A 20,082-nucleotide genomic window follows, 5' to 3' on the forward strand; every position below is an offset into this window, starting at 1 on the left:
GTACTGTACATGGGAGAGGAAAAAGGTTCAGAGGGATATGGGGCAAACACAGGCAAGTTGGTTGATATGGACAAGTTGAGCCAAAGGACCCATTTCTGTGTTGTATAACTGCACAACTACCAGAGAATCAGCTCCACTATATAGAGATCTCACTGACTGCAAATCAATGCAACAGAGAAAAAAAATTGTTTTCTTTAAAAACAAACTTAGTTTCTCAAATGATTTATTAACATTGTATATACAAACAGAAATAGAGAGGGGGAAAAAATGAACAATTATACAATAGCCAGCTCTTTAACATGGACGTCCACGGGGGTTACCGTTTCAAACACTTGACTGTCCCCAATGACTTCCCTGAATCAGATTGTTCTTTACTGCCATAAAAAAAATATTAGGAGGTAGAAATTCGATGTTTCTTTTTTAAAACTTAAATCACCTCCAGGAGTGTTCAAACAAAAAGGCTTTGATAAATAAGTTACAGGAATTTCTGGTGCTGGTTAGAAACTCCAGTTCTTCCGTGAACTTCATATGGTTTGAACAGCTGTCAAGCCTATTCACATCCTTGGAAGAGTCTGTGGGGGAAAGCATCCTTTGTATTTGGTGGTTAGCAGCATTCTTTTTAAACCCCAAATAAAAAAATGTTTGTCCTGAAAATGTTTTTAAATTATAAAATAAAAATCAACTTAGCTCTTCAACTCAAGACCCTCCTAAATGATGTCAGCAAGTGACTGCTATACTAATGCTCCATTCAGAAATGCTCCTGTGCAAACCCACTCTATAATAGTCTCTTCTGGGAGATCTGCAAATACTTGTTGTAAAGAGGTCTCAATTTTCATCTCGATGACTGAGCATTAATGTAGGTGCAAGGAGGGCATGATACTTAAAATGTGATAGTCAGTTCTCTAAACCATATGTTTAGAATTAAAGGGCATTCCCACCTTTAAATCCATTTACTACTAAAATTTATTCAACCCTTTCAATTTACCTATTTTAATTCTCACTTGTTACTATTCTTAAATCTTTATTGCATTTATAAAGTGTAAATAATTCAATGTGTTCACCTTTTAGAAATTTTCTTCCAGTTTGTTTACACACATTTACAAAGAAAAACAAGTTCTCCAAAAAAGGTGTGAAGTCAAACATTGTTAATCTAAAGCAGCATCAGAAAGAAAAATCCAAAATCCCCTCCTTCTTCCCCCAGATTATCCCCCATTTATGAGATTTACGATACTAGGCAATCTCTAGTTGTAGAGGGACCTCAAGTCAAATATTTAACGTAGCAAATGTTTTGACTAAAGTAACTGGTGGCTGCAAGTTCCCATCAGTTGTGACCTCTTCCACATTATTGCTCCTGCTCTCCAGAAACTTTTGTCGATGTCTCTCTTCCTGGCGTTTCTTCCTTTCTATCCTTAATTGTTCTTTTCGTTGTTTACTTGAAACCTGCAGTTTTACAAATTCAAGTGGTGAATGAGGGCAGAAAAAACTGATAAACACAACTAATTTGAATAGTTACAATGGATTTCACTATTTAACCATTTTCTGTAACTTCTAAAAGCCGTATATCATATGAACTTTATCCTGTTAAGTGTGTTGAATAACAAAACTGAAGTTCAATTTTTCAGTTTCCTGATAGCTTGGAGTTTATGCAGCACGTAGCTGAAACAAGGGCTCCCAGATTTAACCCAAGATGGGACTGCAGTTGAAACGAAAGACTTATATTTCATGACCTGAGGGCAGCCCAAAGTAATTCACAGTCAATACTTTTGAAGTGAAATCACAGTTGTAATGTTAGGAAATGCAGTGCCCAATTTAGACAGTGCATGTTCCACAAGCACCAATGTGATAAAGACCATATAATATTTAAGTAATGCCAATTGAGGGATGAATATTAGCAAGGAGATTGGGGATGACTCCTCTGCTCTTCAAAATAACAACAGGATATTGACATTCAACTGAGTGCACCAGCAAGGACTTAGTTTACTGATCCATCCAAAATACATTTCTAACACTGCAACACTCCCTCAGTATTACACTGGAGTGCCCACTTGGATATTTGTGCTCAAATCTCTGGATTGAAACTAGAATCAATTTTCTGACTTGAGGTAGGGCACTACCAACTAAGCCATAGATGACACTGTTAATGGACTAAAGTGACTTCTATTCTTTCAGAACCAAAAGAAATAAAGCTTTTTTCCAGTAGCTGCCATTGGACAATAGTGAAAATACAAAATATTCAGAGGCAAGGCAAGGAAAAGGAGTGGGCTTGACAGATGAGTCTTGCTGCTGAATTGTCACCCACTAACTGTCAAGAATAACCCATAAATTTTGGCCTCTTTCAAGATACCTGGTGTGAAAACATATGCACCCAGTTTGAAAAACTACATATCAACAAAGAATCATCATTAGGAGAGAATACTGATTCAAATGTACTGTACAAAGGTCATTCTATTTCCACCAATTTACTGCACATTTGCAGATAGTAACATTAACCTTAAAGGCAATGCTGAGAGATTGGCATATGATTCCCCTAGAAGCTGGTGATGGCTTTCCTATCATTGATTTTTTTTTAAAAAAGTCTACATTTGCTAGCCAAAAAGTAACAAATCTAAAAGACCAAGCTGGCCAAAACTGTCCATGTGATGGGGTTGGGGAATCCACTCTTCATCATAATATTTGGGCATCCCACAACACTCAGCATTACTGACATTATAGTCTCTGGTATAACATTTGCACATCACACATTTCTATACAAACCACTCCTTTTTCATCAGTGCTCAGTCACACTATGCAAAAGATACTTAACAAACCTTATTTTTGGTCCTCTTATTTTCTTCCTTTTTGTTCAGTGTCCTATTATTTTCAATTTCTTCAGGGTTTACATCTTGATTTCCAAAAATCCTGTTACCAGTTCCATTCTCCATCCACAGAGAAGACGTGTGCTGAGGGCTGCAATTAGGACTGTTTTTGTTGGACTCTTCAATACTATCTAATCCAATAAAAGATAATTAAAGAAATTTGGTTTTTCCCCTTTGACTCTCATCAACTTTTACTGATGCACCATAGAAAGCATCCTATCTGGATGTATCACGGCTTGGTATGGCAACTGCTCTGCCCAGGACCGCAAGAAACTGCAGAGAGTCGTGGACACAGCCCAGTGCATCACAGACACCAGCCTCCCCTCCTTGGACTCTGTCTTTACCTCTCGTTGTCTTGGTGAAGCAGCCACCATAATCAAAGACCCCATCCACCCGGAATATTCTCTCTTCTTCCATCAGGTAGAAGATACAGAAGCCTGAGGGCACATACCACCAGACTCAAGGACAGCTTCTACCCCACTGTGATAAGACTATTAAATGGTTTCCTTATATAATGAGATGGACTATGACCCCACAATCTACCTTGTTGTGAACTTGCATCTTATTGCACTGTACTTTCTCTGTAGCTGTGACACTTTACTCTGTACTGATATTGTTTTTATCTGTACTATATCAATGCACGCTGTACTAACTCAATGTAACTGCACTGTGTAATGAATTGACCTGCACAATTGGTTTGTAAGACAAGCTTTTCACTGTACCTCGGTACAAGTGACAATAATAAACCAATACCAACCCAGAAACAAATCACATAACAATGATTCTGCAGCAGAGAAAGCATTAAATCTTATCTCACTGTGGAAAGAGGCATTACAAGGCATCTCAAATTACTTAAGTAAATTTTCAACCAAGCCTCAAGTTGCTTTACTGGATAGTGTATTTATTCACAAGACTTAAGGTAGGTTGCATTCCCAGACCCATTGCAACTGTTTTATTTTTAACATCAAGCATTCTTACACACTGACAGTTAAGGTGATCTTCGGAAACTGATTTAGGTAATATTATTGATCTGGAATCTTGCAATCTGAAACATCCATTCAATTTATATTTCAGAAAGATTCATGGAAGCTGCCAAAGAATTCTCATGAAAGGCAGTCTTGGTGATCTGCTAAAAGTGACTAGTCAGAGGCTTCCCATGTAAACCCATAACTGAAATTAGAGCATTAAAGGGCAATCTTGCATCAAGCAATGAAATTGTCAGAAAATCAGTATAAAAGTTCTTGCTGAAATAAACTTGCAACATGTTGTACAGAGAATATATTTCAATATTTGTGCATAGAACTCACTGCTATTCTTCAGTTCATCCATCTGCAAAATGGCAACTATTGCAGATTCGATGTTGTGGTTTTCAAGCTCTAGATTTTGAACAATCATATCCGTGTCCTGAAGGTAAATAAGAACAATAATTACACAAACTTTTCTCTTTCCCCTACTTTTCTACCCAGCTCACATTTGAATGCCAATTCTTTACACAAGCTCTGATACTGTTTTGAATCCATGACGCCAGGGGTTATCACAACCATGTCTGTATTATGTTACTGGACCAGTTATCCAGAGACCCTTCAAAATCAATCATGGCAGCTGAGGAATTTAAATCAGGTTAAGCCAGAATCAATAATTGCAACCATGAAACTGTTATACATAACAAGAACACAATGCAAGGCGAGAAGATCGGTCATCTTAACATCTAGAATGTTTGTATGTTTGCAATATAGTCAATTCCAAAATGGCCTAGCATGCCTGGGGGGTATGCCTTGGAGAGGTAACCTTACTCACTGGAGACAAACCCACAAAAGGAAGACAGCTGTGGTTGTTGGAGGTCAAATATCTCAAGCCCAGGGCATTAATGAAGGAGCACTTCAGGGTCTTGGGCTCAATCATCTACTGCTTCATCAACAACCTTTCCTTGAAATTAGAGGTGGGGATATTTGATGATTACGCCATTTCACTGGTATCACCTCACCTAATGAGAAACTCTGCTTACGTCCAGCAAAACTTGAACAACGTTCAGGGCTGGGGTGACAACTGGCAAGTTATGCTTGTGCTAAACAATTGCCAGACAATAACCATTTCCAACAAGAAAGTCTAACTACCTTCCTCCAACTTTCAACAGTAATCCCCAAGGTAAATTCCCTCCCCTCCCAAGGTTCACTGTTGACCAGGTAAGTAACTGCAACACCACATAAAAACTGACTATAAAAGCAGGGCAGAGGTTAGTTATCCAACTTCCCCAACACCTTGCATTATTTGCAGGGATGCAATTCAAGTGTGTGATGGACTGTGATTGAATGATGTACCAAATACAAAACAGACGGCAGCAACTCAAAGCTTCTCTGGCAGCACCTCCCAAAGTTAAAGGGACAGAGGCAATATGCACACAGGAAGAGGACCAAATGGAAATTCCCTTCCAAACCACACACTATCCTGACATGAAAGTGTCAAACTGCTGGATCAAAATCTTAGAACTTGCACTACTGGAACTGAAGCTCACATTCTGTGTATGTAGAGAAAACACACACATTGACCAATGTGTAGTGATCAGAAGTGGATTTCCCCTCTTCAGAATCAAACAGCACCCCAACGGCCCTCTGAGTTGATGAGCCAACAAACTCCAGGTCAGTCTGACCTATTCCCACACTATATCAGGTGATTCTGACTACTGTGGGTCTGCACTAGTTCAATGGGTAATTCAGTGTAATTAAGTCGGATTTAAAAACAATTCTCAAACAAAATAAAACAAACTCCAGGAGAGAACGACTGCAACTCAGAAAAAAAAACGCAAACCTCATACAGAAATAGAGCTACAGTTTCTAAGATATCAAATGAAAAGATCAAAATCAAATCAGGATTTTAATTAAATATAGGCCATAGTCCCCGTAGCTGGGAATGAAATTTCATCTGCTTTACCGCAAGCTTAACCAAGAATCTCTGAAGGCTAATAGTTTCCAATCACTCACCATGCACCCTGTTGCATTGCGTACTTTTTGAACTGCATCATCCAGATCTATCTCGGTCACTTCATTTTCAAAATCCCGTATATCCTCCACTTGATAGTGACACATTTTGTTTCGATCTTTCTTCTTTGAATCATCTTTAATGAGCATCTGTTCAAGTCACACATTTAAACATGAATATTTGTGGATCTTGTGGCTGTTGAGATCTTGCAATAAAAGAACGTTATATTCACATCAGAAGCTGTATAAAACACTGGGCAATGAGGAAGTTGCCTTTTAGTATTGTCTTTATGGTACTACACAGTAAAAAGAAATATTAATTTTAAACACACATACCATTATCCAGTAAAGTTAAATCATTTCACTCCTACCATTCTAAATCTTTCATTTTGACTCCTTATTTAAAATTCATTCCACAGCCAACATTTAAAAAAACCTTCACATTAATAAGAGTTTGCAATCCTATTTACAAGCAACACTAAAATATCCACCCAATCTAATTTTTCTAATCACCTTTGACTTTAGCTACTTAGATGTGTTTTTTCTGACTCTTTTCCTTCTTAAGAAACCGATTATAGGCTCTAAAAACTAATCATTAGTCAACATTACACATTTACCACTAAAAAGCCACTGTGCCTCCACATATGCAAGGGCCAAGGCCACAACCAAATGTCTTCACCAACCTCAGTCCTTAGGTTTGCAGGTGCTTCTGAATTATCGTTGACCTTACGCACACTGTCATAGTGCTCTCCATATCTGTAGGCAATATGCAACTCAGCAGCATTACTCTTCCTGGTTCCAAAAACCTGCAGCGTTAAAATAATTGATTAACATTACAAGATCTACTTGCTGTTGTGTATTATGTTCAGCCCACTTTATTATCTATACAAAATCACAAAGTAATATATTTTATGGAGGTAAGGTTTTCATTGCACTGTGTATACTAATAAAAATGGAAACCTGTGCATTCTTGGCACATTTCATTATACATAAAAGTTTTTCACTACATTGACTAACTGAAAATGAGTTTCAGGCAGATTGTCACAAGGACTTTAAATACACACAATGGCTAGACTTAATTATATTAAGAGTGCTCTGGGCATTTATACAATAGACATCTCCAAATTCTGCATTTTCACCTCTGGGTGAAAAGCAATCCAGGGCCTCACCATCAGTATTCATCAAGTCATTGTTACAAGTGCAAGTTTAAATACATGTCTCAGCACTATTAAAATACACCATTAATGTGAAATTCTGCCATAAAATACACTATTTGAAGAACTTAGCAATAGCATTCCTCCATCCCTTTCAACTGGTAAAAAGGTTACAGGGAGAAAGGTGGAGAATGGGGTTAAAAAAAATCAGCCATGATTGAGTGGTGGAGCAGACTTGATGGGCTGAATGGCCTAATTCTGCTCCTATATTTTATGGTCTTATAGTCTATCCCCTTTAGCTCCCAGATCAAACACATCCTTTATAAATGCACATATGTGCCTTTTAAGAAAGAGGGCAAGGACAGCAGAGTAACACACAATGTGCCATGCCCCATCCTAGTTTGCTTGTTAAAAAAAGGTTCAGCCTGCTGGTAACTGTAGGCCATTTGCTAGGGGTACTGAATACAAAAGGAAGTGAAGCTTCTGTTGTAGGGCATAGGTGAGATCACATCTGGGATACTGCACACAATGGTCTCCTTATTTAGGGAAGGATGTCAATGTGTTGGAAGCAGTTCAGAGAAGGTTAACTATACTAATACCCGAAACGGGCAGGTTGTCTTACGAGGAAGAGTTAGGCAGTCTTTGAATATTTTTATGTCAGAGGTAGATAAAGTTGAATTTGAAATCCAGGCTCTGCCAATGATCACCCTCAAACATTGATTGCTGGACATCAGTTCCCAAAGGCAAGACCAATATCCAGAGTGGAGAAGAATGAGATGAAACTTGGTACAAATAAAGAGTCAGTGCATCAGAACAACATCACCACAATGCACGTTTAAGGACTACAGCAGAACACCACATGCGCAATAGAGGAAGCAGCCCAGTACAATATGTAATATGGTAGAGTTCTGCATAAGTCATTCACAAAGTCTCTGATCACTTGCAGTCAGCTTTTATTGGCATTTTTTAGTACAGCACCCTCCACACACCTGGTACGCATGGTCTTAGCATCCTTTAATAGGAAGTGAACATCAAATTTACCTGCCAAAGTGGGGCGTTAAGCTGGTGGATCACTATATTGACTTGATTGTTCCTTGCAAAGGCTACTATTACGTCATTGCCAACAAACGTGCCTGGCTTTTCCAGGTTTGTAACTGAAAATTAGATACAAAAACAATGTTGCACACAATGATATACACCAAATATTAATTGCATCCATGTTTAGTAATAATTATGGGAAATGTTGCCAGAGATGAAATTTTGGGTTCAATATTTACAGTTCACTAGAAATTGAATCCATCTACATCACATCAATCATTACCAATTGACAATTGTTCCTCAAAACAAAAGAAATTAAAATTTCAATACCATGTTTAAACTGCTCATATTTCCAATCTTCAAATTTTGACTCCTGCATTTCCCTAGTCATCTTTAAATTTTTGTCATTGATTTTTCTTGTTTCATCAAAATGCATGGGAGTGTTTGTTGACAAAGCCAACATGTACATTTAAGCCATGGGTGAAAGATTATGAAGTGTCAAGAGTTTGATTTTCAAGTATCTGCCTAAAATGTGTAAATGTAAAACGTGTAAGCATTTAGAGAACAAATACGAGTTGTTTGCTCTACAGTAGTGTGCTCATTTTCTGTATTTGTCTTTCCTTTATTCAATAGCAACTTTGAACACCATTAATTTCAGTCAAAAAAAATACTGATTAACTGTTCCCAGAAATGTTAAACTGTAACCTTGGGCTCAATAAATGTATACAAGTAATTACCACAATGGTTTAAGAGAGTTACAAAGGTTTCATTAATTAGTTTTTATCCAAAAGTATGGCTCTCCCCACCCTCAGGTCCTGAGGTCAGATCCAGTATTTGCAGAGAGCATATGGGGAATCCTGTCACTGAAGCACAATTAAAAGACTTGCATTCATACAATACCTTTTACAATTACAGGATATCACAAAGCACTTTAGTAGCTAAAAGTACTTCTGAAGTGTACTTAAAGAGTTTTAATGTGGGAATTGTAACAGCCAATTTACACACAATAATGACTTTTCTTTAAAAAATAAAAGATCATTTTATTAATCAGTTAATGCACAAATACCTAACAGTGGCCAGTGCTTGAAGTAGAGTGCCACTCAGAAGAGGAGGAAAGGGTCTTAGGTTTAATGCCACAATGATAACACCATTCCAGCACACCATTCCAGTTGATTCCAGCATCAACCCAGAGTAATTCCCAAATCTTTGATGCAAGGCTTGAATGCACAATCCATCAGAGACAATAGTACTACCTCCCAGCCATTGCTAATTTCAGGTAAGCAGGTAATTATTCATCATCTTTTCATCTTCCTCCTCCCCTACACCCCCAAGTCATCTGGCTCATTGTTGGCAGACCAGGATCATATCAGACCACTACCACAAAAACTAAATCTGACAGAGTGTAAAGCACATTAATGTTTAACAAAAAGGCACTTTCAACTTCTGCAATACAATGCCCTTTAGGGTGATGGAATGTATTTTCCAGGTAAGGGAGTCCCAGGGGAAGAGGCATGCTAAGCATTATGTCTGGAAATAAAACACTGGTGAAGGAGAACCAGGCCTCCAAACACCCCCAAGCTAAACAATGAATTTAAATGATGTAAAGCAGAGCAATGTTGATAACTGACATGTCACACATATGCATCTTATTCAGGAACTGATCTCAACTCTTGTTTAAATAGTCAAATGTTATTATACAAAAACAAAGTGCTCCTGATGCCATAAATCTTAAGAAAAAGCTGAAAATGAGCATCTTTCTCAGCATCTGTGGTGAGAAAGGAACTCAACTTTTCAAGTCAATTACCTATTAGAAAATATTTTACATCAACAGATCACATTTTAATTACAATTTTGTGTTTTACAAGTTTACTGAGAAAATCATACGCAGGGCTCACCATAACGATCAAAAGGGACATCGTCTTCCACAAATGGTTCAAAATCCTGCCGGTGCTTTATCATGAAGTCTACCGTTTCTCTTCGGTGTTTTAGGTGGTTCCGGGAGTGACCTTCCAACTGATCGCCAAGAGCACGAAATAAACAATTCCTTTATATAAAAAAAAGACAATGCTAGTTAAACTTGTGTGTCATTTTAAATTATGCAAATATAAACCAACAATTTCAGCATCTTTATCACAGAACACCTGCAATATGCTCTCTGCATTTCACCAGGAATTCAGACATTGAGCAGAAAATGATGAAGCCTATTTCAAATAAGATCAAATTTTTGTTCTCAAGCAGTTCGACGTACAATGCAACTGTAGGCAAGGACACACTACTTCACTGTCACATAGAACTCTTCATTGTTGCACTTCCATAGCTACTTAAAAAGAGATAGGCCATAAGTTGAAGACCATCAAGCTACTCTATTCCTTTGCTGCATTTCCACAAACACTGTCCCATTTCTCAACAAAAAGAACTGCAGGAAGAAGCTACAGTTTATGGTTTTGTTTCTCTCACTCAGATGCTGCTTGACCTGCTGAGCATTTCCAGCACTTATTATACTTAATCCAGATTTCCACCATTTGCAGTATTTTGCCTTTGCGTTCCACATGCATTTTATTTATGTGGAGAAATTTGCTCTTGAATACCTTTCTTAAATCCTGTGTTTAAATACATTACAGTGCAAAAGTGATTGCTGGTATCGAAAGTACCCCAATCTTTCATCATTTTAATCATAGCTATCAGGCACCATTCAAAAAAGACCCAAGAGAGTCAATCTTTGCAAGTACATTATTTCCTTAAGTTCTGTGTCTGCAGAGAAGTGTTTCTTTGTACCCCTTACTGAATATCTGTTTTTGAAATAGAGAAATCAAAACAGAATGCAGTGTTCCAGATGCAGTCTCATCAATGCCAAATATAGTTTTAAAATGATCTTTGGATTTATACATTATGCTTCTTACCATGCATGCCAACATTTTATTTCCTTTAAGTTGCTGGGAACATTGAGATGACATATTTAATAACCTGTCTACTGAGACCCAAAGATCTCTTTTGTTCCAAAACCTCAACAGCATTCCGATTTAGAAAATAATCTACAAAACAAAGCTTTGGCACAGTAGCGTAGCAGTTAGCGCAACGCTTTACAGCGCCAGCGATCCGGGTTCAAATCTGGCCACTATCTGTAAGGAGTTTGTACGTTTTCCCCCTGTCTGCGTGGATTTCCTCCGGGTGCTCCAGTTTCCTCCCACATTCCAAAGATGTACGGGTTGGGAAGTTGTGGGCATACTATGTTGGCGCTGGAAGTGTGGCGACACTTGCAGGCTGCCCACAGAACACTCTACGCAAAAGATGCATTTCACTGTGTGTTTTGATGTACATGTGACTAATAAAAGGTACCTTCTCTCTCCTGTAATTTTCCTAATCATTAACTAATTTGAATAATTGATAATAAAGTGAAGGAAAACTTAAAGAGGACAGGGCAAATGGATCAGAATATCTGGTCAGAATTATACCAGCACTGCAGTGTGAACAGAATGGCCTTGTAAATATGTCAGTTCTGTGAGATACATTTTAAGCACTATAGCAAGAAAAAGCTACAGAATATTTCAAGGTTGTAACCTATCAAGGGGATACAATGGCCATGAATTGTGACCAAGTTTTACTAGGATTATCAGCACGAGTTGAAGGATGTACTGCATCCTTGATGTATATTTAATATGCAACTCTGTAACACAAGGTGTTCAGAGGCAGGACCATTTCCATTTTGTGTATACAGGATCTCTCAGCTGGAATCTATAAGTGGCATTTATAAAGTACCCTCAATGTAGGAAATTGAAGGCAATCTGTAGAAGAGTAATATTAATGAGTGTGGATGCCAGGCCTTGAAATAGTCTGGTCGAAGAAGTGAATTTCAATAAAGAAATGAAGAGACAAGTTTGGGAGGAATTTCCAGATAGCTTAGCCACCATAAATAGGCAGAAGGGGTACGACACACCAACATTCAGAGAATGGAGAATTTTGTCATAGTGGTGGGAAAGAGAAAAGATAGTCTGGAGTTGTAGAGCTGGAAGCAGTTACAGACATAAATCAGGCAAAGTTAATCAAGCACGAGGCAATTCAATTCTGCACAGAACATACAGAAATCCTTTGGCTTTATATTTACATTTGGGTAGGTTTGTAATATTTGCATCTTTTTTTTAGAAAGCAGAACATTGTAGCTCACTGACTGACTCCATTCCTGAAACAATTTGCACAATCTTAATGAAATTGCATTTGCCTTTTTACTTCATAGCACATTACAAGATAACAACAGCACCGGCATACATAGTTATCAAATAGTCTAAACCTATGGACAATGATGTTATTAAACTTCGTCACACTTTCACTTGCCTATCACAGCCCCGCAAATAGCAATATGAGATCATTACAAACTAGGCCAACGTTAGAAAATAAAATTGCTAATTTTGTGAGTTAACATTTTAACTAAAACAGAAAGAATTTCATCAGCATACTAAGCTTTAATTGCTAACATAGCTTAAGTTATAGAAATATCAAAAAGCAAGATGTAAATATTTTTTAAAAATCTGAATTAAGTGTACCAGCTCTATCTATTCGACTGATGGTATGAAGTGTAATACACAAAAGAGCTAACACAGCTTCATTTTAACTGAAACCAGGAGAAAGTATAATCTAGGCCTTAAGAGCATAGACTTACAATACAACAGAAATAAATAGACAATAAAAATACTGCAGCTTCTGGAAATCTGAAATTAATTTTAAATACTGTAAATACTATTGTTCGATTTATTGAATGTCTCTAACAGTTTTGTTTTATTTTTATCTAAGGCAGGAAGTGTCCAGCCTCAACTTCTGTTCAGTTATTTGTATACCATTATTGCATAATGCTTTGGCATACTCACCAACTTCAAGTTTGCAATTTTAAAAGTTTTTTTTTATTTAAAAACTAAAGTGGAGTTCACAAGTTTGATTTTCCAGCAAGGTGCAGTTTGGGAGTTAAATTGTTTATCTGTTATTGCTGTATAGGATCGTCTTCATATTCATAGCAAACCACGATTTAGTCGCTGATTGCAGTTCAAAGGGCGGGAGACTAACGCCAATATCAGCTCTCTTAGTACATTAGAGATAACTTGCAATTTACTAAAGGGATTGGAACCTTATCCTCTCTCAACTCGGAATAAAGTCAAAGTTATGTGCAACATACACGCAACCAAGAACGCGAAGTACCATTAACAACCGCTAGATTGCAGGTCAGAAGATAACAAAAAGAGATAGCGCTTCAGCTCTGGTGGGTGATAAGAATGCAGCCATCACCCTTCCTTACCCGTCACCGGGCACCTCCCGGAGCTTGAGTCCCATGGCTAACAGCTGGTTGGCAAAGCTGACAAACTCCTCATCCTCCGTCCCAGCCTGGCTCCTGTTCTTCCTCTCCTTCGCCAGGGCTCGCCTCGCCGCCTTCTCGTCCCGTTTCCGCTCCAAGTCCAGTTTCCTATTAGTCCTGGTTTTAACCACTTGTTTCTTGGACATGGCTCACCAAGCCGGCCGCTGCTGGGGGGGGGGGGGGGGGGGGGGTGCTGGACCGGGATTAGAGGGACAGAGGACCGAGTGTCACCATGGCGACTGACCAAAGCTGAGGGAGGCAAACAGTAAGGAACGAAACGGGGCGCCGGAGTCAAGGCCCTCACTCTTTTCACCTCGAAGTGGAGGAGGTAGGAATTAAAGATCTGGGAAAAAAAGGAGAAAATATTAAGTTATTTTCTGGGAGCAGGTGGGTGGGCAGAGTAACTTACACATGACCTACGCCATGTTATAGAGAGAAACCGGACAGCACCCCCCATTATGATCATCTTTTGACGCCACAAGAGTTGCTGCTAATTTTATTCCTTCCAACCGGCGAGTTGAGGCCTAGAGCCAAGTCTGAAACCTCGGTCTTGCCTGCCGGTGCTGCCCGTGAGAGGTCAACGGCACTCGGCCTCTGACCAGCAGGCCCCTCCCTCCTTTGCCGCTTCTTTTTCTTTCAAGTCACCGTTTAGGGAAGGGGGCTGGGGGACTGAGTCGTGCCGAAAACTGGGCGCCTTGTGGCCGAGTGCCGAGTCCGCTGGCGATTCGCCCTCACCGCCGGCCTGCAGAGAGAGAGAGAGGCGGCAGCCAACCGGCGGACTGCTGCATCCCGCCCGGGAAGCAGTCGAGTTCAGGTCTGGCAGCGAGCGGCCGCCCTCAACCCCGGTCCGCACAGGTCGTTAGGCCTGAACTCCCACCTCCTCCGTTCCTGTGCCGATATGTCCCGACCAAGACCAGGCGCAACCTGCCCCCCGCCGAAACACAGTTTTAACCTGCTCCAATCCCGGCCTGTCCCAATCATAATCCACTGTACCTCTGTTCAATTTACTCCAGTCTGAGCCTGTCCCAATCACAATACACCCCAGCTCTGCTCAACCTACTGCAATCCGAATCTGTCCTAGTCATAATCCACTCTGTCTCAACTCAGGCGCCCTCAATAACAACCTGTTCCAATCAGAATCCACTCAATCCAAGTCAACGCCGATCCTGTTCATAATCCATTCTATCCCAACTCAGCTCTTTGTTTTGTAGTTTACCTCAATGGTAATCCATGCAACCTCATCACAACTATTAATCTTAACTCGTCTCAGCCACAATCTATTTTATCCCATCTCTACCTCTCTGAATCCCTGTTCCAGTTTACTCCAATCAAAGATGATCCTGCCTCCGTTCCATTCCTATCACAGTCTTCTCCGCATTTTATGGCTTTGTCAATTTAATTTGCCGTTTTATATCGCCTTAATGTGTAAATCTAATTCTCATTTAGTACTCATCCATAGATTGGGGTTAAAGCTCTTGAAAATTTAACTCCCTCCAACTAACCCAGAAATATTTTTGGCATTACATAAGAGCTCACAGCGTTAACATGGACTGAAGATTGATTATCGAATAGAAGATGAAAATTTGGAATACATGGGTCACTTTCCAATTGCTAAAATATAACTATAAGAGTGCCCCAAGGACTAGTCCCTACCTTTCAATTATTTACTATCCGTATTTATGACTTGGAGAAAGGGGCAGAACATACGCTATCCAAGTCTGTTGTATTCTTTAGAACTAAGCAGAATGAGGGATGAAGTTAATGTAACGTATAAGATCCTGAAGGGGCATGCCACAAGAATTGATAGGATGGCATTCTGCAATGAAGATATTTGGATGTTGTAACAGGATATACATTGGATATAACAAGTGGGCAAATACTTAACAAGTGGAGCTTAATGTTGAAAATGTGGGGTCATACAGTTTATTAGGAGAAATCAAAAAGCAGATTGTTATCTAGACAGCAAATGAGTGATCTAAATGTTGTGTGTGAAATATAGAAAGTTAGCAGGCAGGTGCAGCAAGTTAATTAAGAAGGCAAATGGCATTTGGTCTTTATTGCTTAGGGGGTTGGAGTTTGAAAATGGAGAAGTATTGTTACACTAGTACAAAGTGTTGATGAGGTTGCACCTGGAATACTCTGTATGGCTTTTTATCCCCTTTTTTAAGAAAGGATATATTCATGATAGGAGGCAGTCTAGAAGGGATTCACTTGGCTAATTGCTGGAATGAGAGGGTTGTCCTATCACGAATTATGAATGGCTAAAAGAGTTAGACCGGTATTGTTTGGAATTAAGAAGAGCGATGGGTAATCTTAATGAAACACATAAGATCCTAAGGGGGCACGACAAGGTAGATGTTGAGATGTTTCCACTTATGGGAGAGTCTTAAACAAGGGTACATAGCTATAAAAAGGGGGTCATTTAAAACTGAGGCGCATTTTTTAGTGTGTGTTCTTGTGAATAAGTCAACTTTTTTCATGTTTACATTGCTATTAACGTCTGGCATAGCATCCAATAAGATCATGATTGGTTTGGTTGGGACACCAGTAGTGGCAAGACAATTGACTACATTATCCCAGGTGAAGGAAAAGGAAGAATAATCCTGGTGCAGGTCACTGTTGAGTAATCCCTGGTGAAAAACCAGAATGTGTAAACATTAGGTGACACAAAACTGAGCATGACTGTGATAGCTCCACACTATTCAAATTGACTGGTGATATTTTTCGTCTGTTTGATACATGAAGATACCTGAAGGTGGGATTTGTTTGTGGAGCTGCACTCAGCAAGTGTAAGTAAACCTTCTATGGATTTAATATTAATAGTCTTTTAAAAATGCAACTACAGAAGTGCACAAGCATGGTTTTGTTCCTTCTAGAACTGACTACTCTACTGCTTTTCTGGTTGGCCTCTAAGCTTCCACATGTCATAAACCTGAGCTCATCCTAACTCTGCTGCTGGTTTTCGTATCTTGCACCATCCCATTCATCCATTGCATTCTCACTGACCTACAATAACTAGTATTTATATAGCCTTACAATCCTCCTAGATCACTGCATTCCTCCAATTCCGATCTTACGTGCACCGCTACCTTTAATTGGTCTATCATTGGTGCTGTGCCTTCAATTACCATGACCATAAGCTCTCTTCCTCCCTAAATCTCTCCACCTCTTGGATGCTCTTTCCTGCTTTTAGACTCTCCCTAAAAATTACTTCTCTAACCTAGATTTTGATCCACTTTCTAAACTTTCCCTATGTAGCTTGGGACATTGTTGTTTCATTAGGCTCCGGTGAGGTGCATGTTAGTGCATTATAGATCCTCAATAAACGCTAGGTTATTAAGATTTACCTTTCTCTCTTCAAGTTTATGGGACAGCATAGCCTTGCACATTCTCTTATTGGACAAAGATGTTTACCTGTTCTTGGCAAGGGAGCAGGTGTGTAAGGTTGTGACCAATGGATCAGTTGTGTGAAGTTGGATTGCTGTCTGTGTCTTACTTCTATTTGCCATTATCACCTGAGTGATAGAGGAGATCTCAGTGTGAAGAAAACCAGGATAAGCAAACCACCGATAATCTGGCATCCTTGGGAATTTATTAGTGCCAGACTGGCAGATTTTCTGGATTATTGGATATTACTCCTGTTTATAGCCAAACACACTTTTATTTCATTTTATTTCATGCTATATAATAGTATTATAAATTTTCCAGTGAACTCAATGAGTTTAAAGGGAATGGGAGATATACAAGCATTCTGGACCCTGGCTCTGGCTGCAAACCTGCTCATGTGCCTGACTCAAAACAAACTGCTGGAAGAAACCAGTGGGTCAAGCAGCATCTGTGGAGGCAAAGGGATAGTTGACATTTCAGGTCAAGACCCTGCATCAGGACTGAAAGTGTAGAAGGAAGATGGTCAGTACAGGTGTCAGTACACCCCCGCATTTTGGGGGTGTTGTTTTCCTAGAAAACAGTCCACAGCACAATTTTCCATAATGTGAAGCTGTGTCATCTATGCATGCATCAAGAAATGTGAGTTGAAACAAAAATTGTGTTGATTTATTTACTTTTTTTTCACACAAATTCTGTGAAAGTGAAGTTTGTTCCTCATCTCAAATTTTTGGGTAGTGACTTGTGAATTCTGTAAGGGCAAATTTCTATAACCCGAATGACCATAACATGGGAATCACCTATAGAAGTGAGAGGGAGAAGTAAGACAGAGGCTGATAGGTGGAACCAGATGGGGCGGGGGGGGGGGGGGGGGGGGGGGGATGATGGGCAGATGGAGCCAACTTGTGGGGGTGGGGGCATCATCTGCATGCCTGATATCATATTGCCATTAGATGCAGGGCAAGAGATTTCTGGATAGACAGAGAAAATGCTTCAAGGATGTTTTCATAACAATGTTAGAAACAGGAGTAGGTTATTTAACCCTCACATCTCCTCCACCATTCAGTACAATCATGGCTGATCTTTTACCTCAGCATCACTTTCTTGCAAACACCTCCATATTTCTTGATTCCTTTAATAACCAAAATTCTATCACTCTCTGAAGAATGTCACATTCCCTTTGACTCATGGGAATCCCAACCCTGTGATTGTTCACAGTGGAGAAGGAACATCCAGGATGGCATGCATGAAGCACATGAGCCTCTATGTCGGGAATAAAAGAGGTTAAGCACTAATATCTGATGGAACACCCCAAACTGCCCACTCACCCACCCAGTCAAGCACCACGTGCCCATCTGTGGCATAGTCTGCAGATTCTGCAGATGAATCATCAGCCACAGAGTCCACAGAAGTGGAGCAGAAGCAAGTCATCCTCAGTCGTGAAGGACTACCTAAGATGAGGAGCTGAGACATAGGTGTTCTTCCTGGTTTCACAAACCAAAGGACTTATCTCCATAATGGAGACTGGTGCATGAAACTTCCCAGATTGCTTGGAAACAGAGGAACAATTAAGATCAAAACATGTTTCATAGAACAAGTGGAAATTGTTAGATTCACTTCATAAGTGTGTGTATGATTGCTGATATCATAAAGAGGCAGCATCAAAATGTATGGGTTTTAAGTTCATCTGTTTTCATAATAATGATCTACATTAGTGTTTTAGCTGACCTCTGATAAATGTTCACTGCTGTGTCAAAATAGGTGAGATCTTTGCATTAATGAGGAATTTAGGAGCAGAATTTCAGTTTATTACTTGCTAGTAATTAAATGGTAGAATCCTAGATGGTCCACAAATTGGTTTCTACATACTCAACGCAAATGTCACAAGTGAATTGGCAGTAATGACTTGCCTACATTAAAAAAGCCTCTTGAGGTAATGAAAACACATGAAAACCAATGCATATGGATAGTCAGAAATGTTATTCATCACAGTGATACAAAATCACAGGCTTGGGTATAGATTAAGAAACCATTTTAGGTCATCCATCAGAATAAAAAAACACGCAAACCCATTACGTCAGTTTACTGTATTTTAAAAATTCTGGGTTTGTTTTATATTAGGAGTTAATTGTTCTTTGCATAAAGAAATGCTTCCTGATATTTGTCCTAAACAGTCCTTTCACTAGTTTTAAACCATTTCTAGTTCCCGATATTATTTGAAAGCTTGTTTCAGATTTATCTTGTGTACGTCTTTCCATGTCATATAGAAAGTTTCCTCATTTAAGCACAAACTCTTCATAACCCCAATCTTTCCTCAAAATCATAATAGGTTTCTTGCAATAGGCTTTGGGGTCCTTCTCTTCACAGTCTTTGGAAATTGAATGTTTCGCTTGCATCCTTTTGACCAATTATTGCCCAGTCTTCAGTGCTGAGCGGTACAACATACAATTTTACTGTAATTATTTTTGATTTGTACTCATTTGACCCAGCAATATAATGCAGCATTCCGTGTGTTCTGTTTATTACTGTTCCACAGTGCTTTAACATGTTCATTTTCAAAAATATTATAAGTAATAAACAATGACAACAAGTTATTGAATTTGCTGTGTTGAATTTATTGACACACTACTTAAGCTTTTTCAATATTGCTTTTTAAATTTATTTTCTTTAACCTTTAGAGGAAAAATAACAGAGGAGACACACCGGCACACAGCAGCTAAGCTTTAATGAAACACAAGATGGAGCTACTAGACTCATTATCGAGTGTTCTTCAGAACAGCGTTAAAATGAAGTCTCACCCTGTAAAGAAAGAGCTGTCATTATCAGTACATATCAAATATTGCATTTCACCGACACAGAGCTACCTGTCTACCTGATACATGAAAAATTTTTTTAAATATATTTTGGTAAACTGACAGTGCTTCCTGGTCAAATAAAATGCTTGCATGCTTCGTTAATCTCCGAAAACTGGTGTGTGTGTGTGTGTGTGTGTGTGTGTGTGTGTGTGTGTGTGTGTGTGTGTGTGTGTGTGTGTGTGTGTGGTGGGGGTGCAGAATGTGTAGTGCTGGTCATTGGTCGCGGGGGTGGGGGGGGGTGAATGTTGAGGTTATATTTTACGTAGATCTTCCCACTATCAGCATCTATTGACTCCTTTGTGTACAGGATCTTGGGAATAGTCAGAGATCTGTCACCTAAGAAATTACAGTTTGTACACGATTTTACACAACGAGGGGTTAAGGCCAGCAAAGGCATTGCCAGAGGTAGGAGTGGAGGCAGGTTCAGTCGTGGTATTCAATAGGGAGCTGGGTAAATACTTGAAAGGAAAGAATTTACAGGGC

General features: G+C 39.3%; 1 protein-coding gene and 1 long non-coding RNA gene across 2 annotated transcripts; one reads left to right on the forward strand and one right to left on the reverse strand.

The window, feature by feature from the left end:
* Positions 1–208: 208 nt before the first annotated feature.
* On the reverse strand, positions 209–13,536 carry otud3 (OTU deubiquitinase 3). The gene is made up of 8 exons (XM_052039351.1): positions 13,304–13,536; positions 9,918–10,066; positions 8,026–8,138; positions 6,514–6,636; positions 5,834–5,980; positions 4,163–4,259; positions 2,808–2,986; positions 209–1,440 (listed from the first exon to the last, which is right to left on the reverse strand). Exons 1-8 carry the CDS (start codon positions 13,504–13,506, stop codon positions 1,264–1,266), a joined length of 1,188 nt encoding a protein of 395 aa, XP_051895311.1. The 5' UTR covers positions 13,507–13,536; the 3' UTR covers positions 209–1,263.
* Positions 13,537–13,559: 23 nt separating this feature from the next.
* On the forward strand, positions 13,560–19,658 carry LOC127583403 (uncharacterized). Its single transcript, XR_007958254.1, has 3 exons — positions 13,560–13,688; positions 16,106–16,149; positions 19,423–19,658. It is a non-coding gene; the product is annotated as an uncharacterized LOC127583403 (long non-coding RNA).
* The last annotated feature ends 424 nt before the right edge of the window (positions 19,659–20,082 follow it).

Source organism: Pristis pectinata, chromosome 26 (assembly GCF_009764475.1).
Source record: "Pristis pectinata isolate sPriPec2 chromosome 26, sPriPec2.1.pri, whole genome shotgun sequence".
NCBI lineage: Eukaryota > Metazoa > Chordata > Chondrichthyes > Rhinopristiformes > Pristidae > Pristis > Pristis pectinata.

What these genes read in the sequence shown, in the direction of transcription:
- otud3 (XM_052039351.1), bottom strand. Translation starts at nt 13,506, where the DNA reads ATGTCCAAGAAACAAGTGGTTAAAACCAGGACTAATAGGAAACTGGAC. An exon ending in CGGGAGGTGCCCGGTGACGG is followed by an intron (nt 10,067 to 13,303) that starts GTAAGGAAGGGT and finishes TTTTATATAAAG; the next exon opens with GAATTGTTTATTTCGTGCTC. An exon ending in GCAATGCAACAGGGTGCATG is followed by an intron (nt 4,260 to 5,833) that starts GTGAGTGATTGG and finishes ATTTACCTTCAG; the next exon opens with GACACGGATATGATTGTTCA.